The 9,820-nt window shown below is 41.0% G+C and overlaps 1 protein-coding gene across 2 annotated transcripts in view; it reads left to right on the top strand.

Moving 5' to 3' along the window:
- The window catches only part of ITGB8 (integrin subunit beta 8), a 113,967-nt gene extending 104,555 nt beyond the window's left edge, over positions 1 to 9,412 (top strand). For both annotated transcript variants that reach the window (XM_069088744.1, XM_069088743.1), the window contains exons 13-14: positions 1,487 to 1,647; positions 1,755 to 9,412. In XM_069088744.1, the coding sequence (XP_068944845.1) occupies positions 1,487 to 1,647; positions 1,755 to 1,877 (284 nt within the window). In that variant the 3' untranslated portion in view covers positions 1,878 to 9,412. The remainder of the gene's footprint in view (positions 1 to 1,486; positions 1,648 to 1,754) is intronic.
- Positions 9,413 to 9,820: the final 408 nt, after the last annotated feature.

Genomic DNA, 9,820 nt, shown 5'->3' with positions numbered 1-9,820 from the left:
TACACGGCTAGTTGTGTGTGTGGGGGGGGGAGGGGTGGATGTGTGTGTGTGTGTGTGGATGTGTGTGTGTGGGTGTGGGTGGTTGTGGGTGGGGTATGGGTGTGGGTGTTAAGTGTCTGAGGCCGGAACTGAGTCCTCCCGACTCCAGGGCCGGCGCTTTATTCACTGTGCCACCTAGCCGCCCCAACGGCCCATCTTTCTTCTGAGTTTAGGATAATGGTCTAGACCTAAAGGACAGCTGGCTTGAGGTCTTAGATTTACAGATGGAAGGGATGTTAGAAGACCTCAAGTCTCATCCTCTCGTTTTATAAATGAAGAAAAGAAGCCTCAGACAGCTTGAGGGAAACTTGTCTATGGTCACATGGCAGGGAAGGACCGGAGGCAGGATTGGAACCCAAGGCTTCTTGACTCAAAGTCCAGCGTTTGCTCTACTGTGCTGTTGCTGTTGTCATTCAGTCGTTTCAGACATGTCTGATTGTTCTTAACCCCATTTGGGGTTTCCTTGGAAAAGATATTGGAGGGGTTTGCCATTTTTTTCTGCAGCTCACTTTACAGATGAGGAAACTGAGGCAAAGGGGGTGAAGTGACTTGCCCAGGATCACCCAGCTAGTAAGTGTCTGAGACCAGATTTGAATTCAGGCCTCGTTGACTGCAGGTGCAGTGCTGTTCCTTGCACCACCTAAATACAATGTGTGTATTGGCTAAAGGACAGGCTTTGAAATCACAAAGATGAAGGTTCAAGTCCTTCCTCCGACACATAATAGCTGTGTGGCCAGGGGCAAACCTCCGTTTCCCAGACAACTCTCTAAGACTGAGTTACACATGAGCTGCCAATCTGGGTCAGCGGGAGCAGTTTCCTGCACCCCGTTTATCAGACTCCAGTGCAAAAGGGCCGTGATGCTGTGCATAAGGGTCTCTGAGTGGGCTGGCAATGGCGTGTTATCTGCATTTTACTGTATTTTTATTTATTCTGTGGGCTGTTTCCCAGTTACCTTTCATCTAGTTCAGGCCACACTCAGTCATGTTTCAAGCCCCATGGGTCCCATGTTTGAGACCTCTGCCCTGCACCAATGAAATCACATCTGCAGATGAAAGATACTATTTAATTATAGGATGTCTATCACTCGGGGAAATCAGAGACGTGATCTCTACAATTCAATCACTTCCCTTTCCTCTCATGAGCACAAATTACTCCTGCTTGGCCCTCTGTGTGTTCTGAAGCAGCTGTCTCCCTTTTGTTCTGTTTGGGTCTGAGTATTCCCTACTACTTGGACTTGCACAGTGCCTGAAACACAGTAGGTGCTTCATAAATGATTGCTTAGAGGAATTGAGACTGCATGTGTGTGTGGGTGAGGTAGGGGTGAGGATAGCTAAACTCGTTTTATTCACATTCAAGTCTGAAAGCAAAAAATTGACCTTGCAGCATCTCTTGACCTCCTCGTGGTCCCCAAGCTTCATGCCTTCCTGTCTGTTTACCCCCTTGCAGAATGTTTCTCTAACCCAAGCCATTTCCGAATATTTTTCATCATCTCCATCATCACATTCCTTATTGGATTACTGAAGGTTCTCATCATCAGACAAGTCATCCTCCAGAGGACCAGAAACAAAGTGAAATCTGCCAGTTATAGAGTGTCCACATCAAAGAAGGTAACTGGTTTTTTGAAAAGGCCTTGGGGGGGGGGGGGAATGTACTTTGAGTTTCTGCATAGGCTATCCTGGTCTTGCATTGATATTGCTATCACTTCTTCTTCAAGGATAAGATGTTTCTGCCTGCCGTTTGCACACACACTGTCACGTACCGCCGTGACAAACCCGAAGAGATAAACATCAACGTCAATAAATTACACCCTCATGAAACTTTCAAGTGCAACTTCTAAAGGCACGGGACCTTCTTTAGAAACCTTCTCCTTGACCATCTCCTAAAAAGAAGTCTTCCCATTGAAAAGGCACAGGAGGTGCCCAAATGTTCTTCAGTCACACCATTGGTGGTTGAAAGTTCTGCTAGAGACTGATGTGCTTCCGTATTGTGACGTAGCCATTGGATGTGATAGCTGCTGATTTTGTGAAAGAGAAATGTGGCTTACTACTGTTCGAGACTAATGTTGTCCTAGCACTTTAATGTAATATATAACTTATTTAGTTACAGCCTAGAATGTAGATCTGAACAGCACTGATCTCACTTTACAGGTAGCTAACCTCCATCCCTATTCCCTGCTGGAAAGGTAATGCTGTGAGATGACTCTGGCATGCTGTATACTACAAGGGTACAGTCCTTTCTTGGGTTATATTCCTTCATCACCTAATTTCCTAATGAAAAGTGGTTTTATTTTAATTCAATTAACAGGTGTTTACACTTTTTATGTATATTTGAACTTCAAGTAGTATGCAAACTCCTTGAGGGCCAGCACTACTTTGTATTTTTTCTCTGTCTCCCCAATGCCTAGCCCATAACCTGGCACTTGATGTGAACACTTGTGAGTCGAACTGAACTGAATTGAGCAGAGAAAACATCTGGATTGAATTGTTTACTCTACCTTGATATTTTGGTGATAGGTGATGGGAGATAATTGGTGGTAGGTCAGTGCAACCTTCATCTCATAGTAAGGGATTTGACTTTCTAAACTCTAGGATTGTTGTTTATTTTTGCTTGTTTGTATATATGGGGTTTTTTCGTTTTGTTTTGTTTTTACAAACTCTAATTCCAGAGGTGTCTCCTGATTGCTTTTTGATCTTTCCGTCTTAATGCATGTCATAAATTACTGGATCAAGGACATGCTTAGCTACTGCCACTGGGAAATCCAAGGGGGTTGAGTGTCAGTTTCATGGAATCTCTTCTCGTTGGGAATAAATGAATGCTCTATAAAAAGAGTCTGGACAGAAGCATCAGTTTTCTAGAGAATGCCATCCCTTCGTGTCATTGCTTTGGGTTAGGGCTTTTCTTACCTGATCATCTAGATACATGGTACCCTTTCCTTTGTCCTGATGGCAGAGTTAAACCTCACCAGATTAACTGAAACTTGTGCTATCAGGCAAAGTACCCAATGACTGCATGGTTTTTAACTTGGGAAAGTTATGGAGCAACTTTTGCCATAAAACTGGGTTTCAATATGTTTTCTCATCAGTGTGCTGAACTAGCCTGAAGACAAATATGTTCCCTATTTTGAAATAGAAGCCAAATGGCCTTTTCTTATCAGAGATTCAAAAAAATATAAATGAATATTAGGGAGGGATCCTGTAGTCTGACTTTCTCTTCCTCTCCTTCAGTATTTTACTGCTAAAAAATTGGAAGTTCCAAAGAGATTATATGACTTACGCAAGGTCACGAGTCTTCTCATTGTTAAGGTAGGGCTTTTTTTCTTTCTTTTTTTTTTTTTGATACAATGGGCTACCTCCTAAATCTTGTAAATTAATAGAAAGGGGTTTTTGTTTCCTTATTAGATATACAAACATATATATATATATATTTGTATATAGATATAAATATATCTATATATCATAATGCACAAATAAAGGGGAGAAAGGAAGCAAGTGCCCCGAATAGATTTGTTGGATATGAGAAGTTCTTAAATACACACAGACTTTGACAGTTGGAAAGGACCTCATCACCTTTCAAACCAAACTCATTAATGAAAGGAATCACCACTATTCCAAACATCCTACCCGTATGCTTAACTCTTTGGTAACTTTCTCACTGGAAACAGCATCTTCATGTTCATATATTTATAAAGCTGTTCAAAGGAGGCAGTGTGGCAGAATGGATAGAGAGTCACCCTTGGAGTCAGGACAGCCTGGGTGCAAGTCCTGCCTTTGACACATCCTGGCTGTATGACATTGGCTGAGGCACTTCCCTGCTCAGGGCCCCCAGGTGGTGACTCTGTCCCTGTCTCTAGTCACCAGAGCATGTGTAGCTCTGCATTGCTCCAGGGAATGCACCTTTTGGTGACTCCATCAATCAGTTAAATCACAGGTCCAGAGCCATTATAACAAAAATAGTCACTTTAAATTCTCTTTCCTCAGCATGTCCTGACCAAATGTTGGCGCCTCTACTCCCAACCAAATTAGAATGAGCCCAGATCTTCAGATGAACAAAAGATCACCCAGAAGTCCCTGCCATGCCTGCACAGCACCAACCTTCTTTGTGAACAAGTAAAAAATGCTTAAGATCTTATCAGTCCTTAAAGAGTTCCCAAATATCAGAGCATTTGGTGTTGTGTCCATAAAACCAAAATGTCATTGGCATCAAATATGAGCATATGAGTATTATTTTAATCACATAGAAATATAGATATTGATTCCCCAAGATGTATCCCTATGACACCCCAGCAGGATGTGTGTTCAGGTGGGGCTTTTGTTTATTCCTTTAGGTCAAACTATTGAATTCTTCTTCAGGTTGGCTTCTTGAAAGATTTAAATTCCTTAAATGATCAAAACTCTCAAATACTCAAAAGAATGTTTTCAATTCTAACACTGATTGAATGTGAAAATTTGTGAGGTTTGGTAGCCCATTGTGGAGTCTTCTAGATTTGTCCCCTGGATCCAGGCAATTGTGTTAATTTAGCCTTCCCCAAGAAGTAACCTGAGACCCAAAGGTTGTTAAGCTAAGGCTTACCAACTCTCAGCACCAAAGCTCAGCTGCATCAGAAACTTTGCATTGACCTGACAAATATAATAAAGAAGGGAGGAAGGAAAGAGGGAAAAGGGGAAGAAGGAAGGAGGGAAAAGGGGAAGAAGGAAGGAGGAAAGGGAAGAAGGGAAGGAAGGAAGGAAGGAAGGAAGGAAGGAAGGAAGGAAGGAAGGAAGGAAGGAAGGAAGGAAGGAAGGAAGGAAAGAAAAGAGGGAGGAAGGAAGGAAAGAAAAGAGGGAGGAATGGAGGGGGGACAGTCGAAGCCATTTTTCTTAATACTGAGGTGCTGTGTATTTCTTATCTGCATCTCTGTTTCACAATAACCTACAATGCTTGTTCTCTCTTATATATAATTATTTATTAGTTTATTTTTTGTTTTTACTTAAATTATTTAGATTTTTTTTGATTTGAAAGAAAATGTTAATGTCTTTTAATTAATTTAAAAGGTGAGGGGGAAACAGGGTATTATTAGATTAACTAATATATGTAAATAGGGCCTAGTTCCTACTCATGTTACCACAGAAAACTTTTTGTGACACTGATTAAAGGAGGGAGAGAAACAAAGAAAAAAAAAACCCTTTGCTTTGAACTGAAAATTAAGGATTTATTTTACAAAGACCTTGCAGAGTATTTTGGTATGGCATAGTATTTGTGCTCTCCCAGATAAACAAACTCAGAGAACTCTCTCTCTGTCTGTCTCTGTCTCTCTGTCTCTGTCTGTCTCTCTGTCTGTCTGTCTGTCTGTCTGTCTCTCTCTCTCTCTCACACACACACACATACACACACACAGAGTCTATAAGCTAGCTGTATATAAAGCAATGTGATGCAGCAGAAATAGCAAAATAGCCTTGGCTTTAGAATCAGAGAATCTGGCTGCAGATCCTGCTTCTGTCGCTTAGTACCTGCTCAGTCTTAGTCAAGTACCTTGACTCCCCTGAGCTTTATTTTCCCCATCTATAAAATAAAGGCCTTGGACTCAGAGGCTTCTGAAGTCTCTTCTGGATTCTCAGTTTTCTCTTCTGTCTGTCAGTGATGCCACAGGGTTCAGTTTATTAGCTGAAAGTCATTTATTGAGGAATAAAAATTCTCCCAAGGATTCAGATATCCCTAAGAGAATTGGATTTTTGTTCAAAGTTTTCCAACTGGAGAATTCATTCTCTTAGGAACCTTTAGGGTTTGAGAGAAAAAGGAACCCCTGTGTATGGGGGGGGGGAGCCCTCTGGCTTTAATTACTCCAGGCCCGATGAAGCACTGCATCCACAGTTTGTCTCAAGGTTCTCACTACATGCTTGTATTTCCTCAATAGCAGCTGACTTGGACCTAGAGGAAAGTTCATTTAGAGAGAAATTCTCAAGTATAGTGAAAAGTACTCTCCTAGGGAAGGCTTCTGTGGTTAGTTAGCATTCATTCCAAAGAAATCTACATTTTTAGCTTTCCTTTAATCTCTCCCTCCCTTCCTCCCCCTCTTCCTCCTCCCTCTCCTCCTCCTCCTTCTTCTCCTCCTCCTCCCCCTCCTCCTCCTCTCCCTCCTCTCCCTCCTCCTCCTGTGCCCCCCTTCTTCCTCCCCTCCTCCTTTTTCTCTTCCTCCTTTCTTGGGAAAAGGGATCACAGAACTTAGGATCATAAATATAGATTTAAATGGGTGCTCAGAGGCCATCTAGTCTAGTTCTATCCCCCACCTTAATTTTACAGATGAGGAAACTGAGGCCTAAAATGACTTGCCCAAGGTCCCACAGGTAACAGGAAGCAGCAAAATCAGTATCTTCTTCCCACTGCACTGCTCTGCTCAAAATGGTTGTATTTAGTGTTTTACCAAAGGCTCTTCCTCAGTTACCCATCCTTGCCTAAGTTGATGCGAAGCTTTCTTTTCACGCAGTGTCATTTGGGGGTCACTTCTTCCTTGAACACTTAACTATTTTCTTACCAAAATATATGTGAAGGGTGTGGCTCAATGGAACTCTCTCATTTAAGCATTTTGCAAACCTGACCACGTCCCTGACATTTCTACAGCAGAGCTTTGAAGCTTATGGGAATACAGGTGTTATCTCCTGTGACCCTGACACCCACCCTGTGAGAGGAGTGAATGTCCATGACCATGACTTCTCTTCAATATGCTTGTAAAATCCCCACAGAGCTGGCTTTATGGTGACTTCAGAGAAACAGAATGATGCAGAGGGCTCTCATTCACTTCCTAATGGAGCAGGAGTCCACTCAATGCATCTCTTCCATTGACTCCAAGTAAATTTTCTAGATGGGAGGGATGGAGAGGTGAGAGTGCTTGACTCAAAGCCAAGAAAACCTGGTTCTTAATTCTGGTCCAGACTCGGCTGGACATCTGTTTACTAGCAAATCACGGTAAGCATTTAATAAATGCTTGTTGACTGACCATATGACCCTGAGCCAGGCACTTAGCATCGCAAACCATAGGTAAAATCGTGATGATAATAGCACTTGTCTCACGAGGTTATTGTGAAGATCAAATAGAAAGATTTGGATGTGTTCCACCAAGAAGGGCCAGTGATTCAAGAGATTAGGGCAGTAAGCAGGCCTCCAGGCCAGGTGGGTATTACCCAAGCTGCCCCAGATCCTGCCCTTGCCATTGAATTGGAACAGACTCATGGGAAGAAGGAATAAGATGTCGGGAGACTTTACATCTTGGTTGCTGTGAAAGAAGTCACTCTAGGTGACTGCAGAAGATTCACTGGGTAAAAGAAAATGTGGCAATAACCCATTTTCTCCCCCAGAACATGGCCGCTTCTGCATCTACTGGCTTACCACCATTCCTCAGTTCAAGGTCAAGGTCAGGCCTCTTGGATTTTGTGGGAGCTAGGTAAAACCCTCTTGGTCAGTAAACCAGCCCTTTTCTTCAAGGGTAACTGCCTCCTGAAGGCAGGGTTGAAAGCCAGGTAAAGTCAGCTGTTTGTATAACTTACAGTACTGTAGAAATGTAAGGTATTTCCCAAACTTACAGGATGCCCAGAAAGAAAGTTTTCTTGCAGAAAAAAAAAGTTCACCTAAGCACTGTTGAAGATTTGCTTTTTTGGTCCCTTCATTTATGAATACACTTTAGGGTAGATCTCCTTGGATAATCCATTATATCAGAAAGCCAATGCATAACTGGAAATTGTATTGCCTTCTTTATGTCATGTCAGGTTCTGTTATCATTCGTTGCTGACACTTAGTCAGCACTGTACAATGGAGTCTATGCTCAGGCTCAGTTGGACCTGCCTTCCCCTCCACCCTTGTCTCTACCCTCCTCCTTTCTTCTCCCTCCCCCAATCCAGGTACAACTCTGGATCATTGTTCCCCTCTAACTGTACATGTAGGTTCTTTGAAATGCCTGAATCATGGGCTGGATGCACTAGAGCCTTGGGGAACAAGAAGCTGAGGGTGACTTTACCCTCTGACCTCCTTGGAATCATTCCTGGGTAAGATGGCTCTCCCCCTACTAGAATATAAGCCTCTTGAGGGCAGGAACTGTTTCTTCTTTTGTCTTTATATTTCCATTGTCTAACTCAGTGCCTGATAGTAGCAGGAACTTTATAAATACTTCTCAAATTGAATTGAACTTGTAAGTTAGACTTTGTTCTTTTGAATAGATTTTTCCTTTGATTTTTGAATTACCTAGACTTCTCCCTGTATTTTCCTTCCTCTTTTTCCCCTCTCTGGGAGCCATTCCTTATAATTATAAAAATAATTAAATGAATGGTTAAGGGAAAAGGAGAAAAAGAAAAAAATCTCAGCAAAATTGACACAAATTTTTTAAAAAGTGAAATTGTATGCAGTGTTCCGTACCAGAGGACCCGTCCCTCCAGAAGGTGCCATCCCAGAAAGGAATGAAGGGAGGTTTCTTCTCATATCTCTTACTGGAGCCCAACTTGCTCTTTAGAATTCCTATCCTTTAGCTCAATTGTTCAATGTGTGGACAATTCCTCCCCTTACATTAAGTAGGACTTTGTTAAGAAGTTTTCTGATTTGTGACCTCCTGCTCCTTTTCAGACAAGAAAGGTTTATTTGTAGGTTTAAAATTGTTCCATTCTATGGATTCTTTGTAGGCAAGACTGCCTGCATTCCCACCACAGCAGACACACACAGAGCTGATAGGCCGTCTGTCACAACCACGAATGCTGACTAGACATATGTGGCTTGCATTTTAAATTATGAGAAATTTTTAATTTGTAACCATTAACACAGAAATTCATTGAAAGTCTAATATGCCATTGAAGTTTGTTTTACTTTTAACTTCCACTTTGAAGGAAGCTAAAATTCAACCTGTGTAAAAAAAAAATTCTTTTATAAATGTTTTTAAATTATCAATAGGTTAACCTTTATTCTGTTAAAATTTTGCATTTTTAACCTATACTACCTTTGTAAAAATAAATTTAATATAACTCTTGATTTTTTCTAATTGAAGAATTTTGAATTAAAATAGTTCCTAAGAAAAGAACCAGGTTCTCATTAAACTTACCAAGTCTTTCATTTCCAGCTTTTAATGATATTTAAAATTAAAGAATTGTAATAACAATGAAAATGCAATGGCTACCTTGACTTCCCCTAATGTCATTTATGTGCCTGACTTTTAATTCTAGCTGACTACTAACTTCTATTTTGAAGTATTTATTAATGAATTGACACTGTAGTTTCCTGTGAGATGTTTTATTTTTCTAACAGAGCTTATAACAACTGGGAGATCCATGTTTCACAGATGGAACATTCTAAAAATCAATGTTTAATTGAGATTAAATGCTGTCTGTTTTTTTTAAATAAAAATATAAAGGTTTAAGGGAATTTCCTGTACTGTATTTATTTATACCGTTGGCCTAGGACACCCCTCCCCCTCCACCACTCCCCATTAAGCTACTGAGGGTACCAAGAGGTCATCCGGTGTCACGTTCACCTGAGCAGTAACCATCAACATCATGAGGTCAAGTGAGGAGATGACCTATAGGGGAAGCAACAGAAAGGTACCTGGACACATTAAACTGCTGGGAATAATTCTTAGCCTAGACCAGGGCTTCTTAAACTTTTTCCACTCACAATCCCTTTTCGTCCAAGAAATTTTTATGCAACCCCAAGAATATAAGTATGTAAAATAGGTATACAAATCAAACATTTACCGATAAGAAATCATAAACAAATTGATTTTAAAACAGTTCTTTGGTATACATATAAGTTTACCATTTATTAAAGATGAAA

Source organism: Petaurus breviceps, unplaced genomic scaffold, assembly GCF_028583685.1.
Source record: "Petaurus breviceps papuanus isolate PSGF00001 unplaced genomic scaffold, PetGlider_PUasm1.0 185, whole genome shotgun sequence".
Taxonomy (NCBI): Eukaryota; Metazoa; Chordata; class Mammalia; order Diprotodontia; family Petauridae; genus Petaurus; species Petaurus breviceps.
Note: the sequence above shows the minus strand (reverse complement) of the source record. Positions and strands in the feature narration are given on the sequence as shown.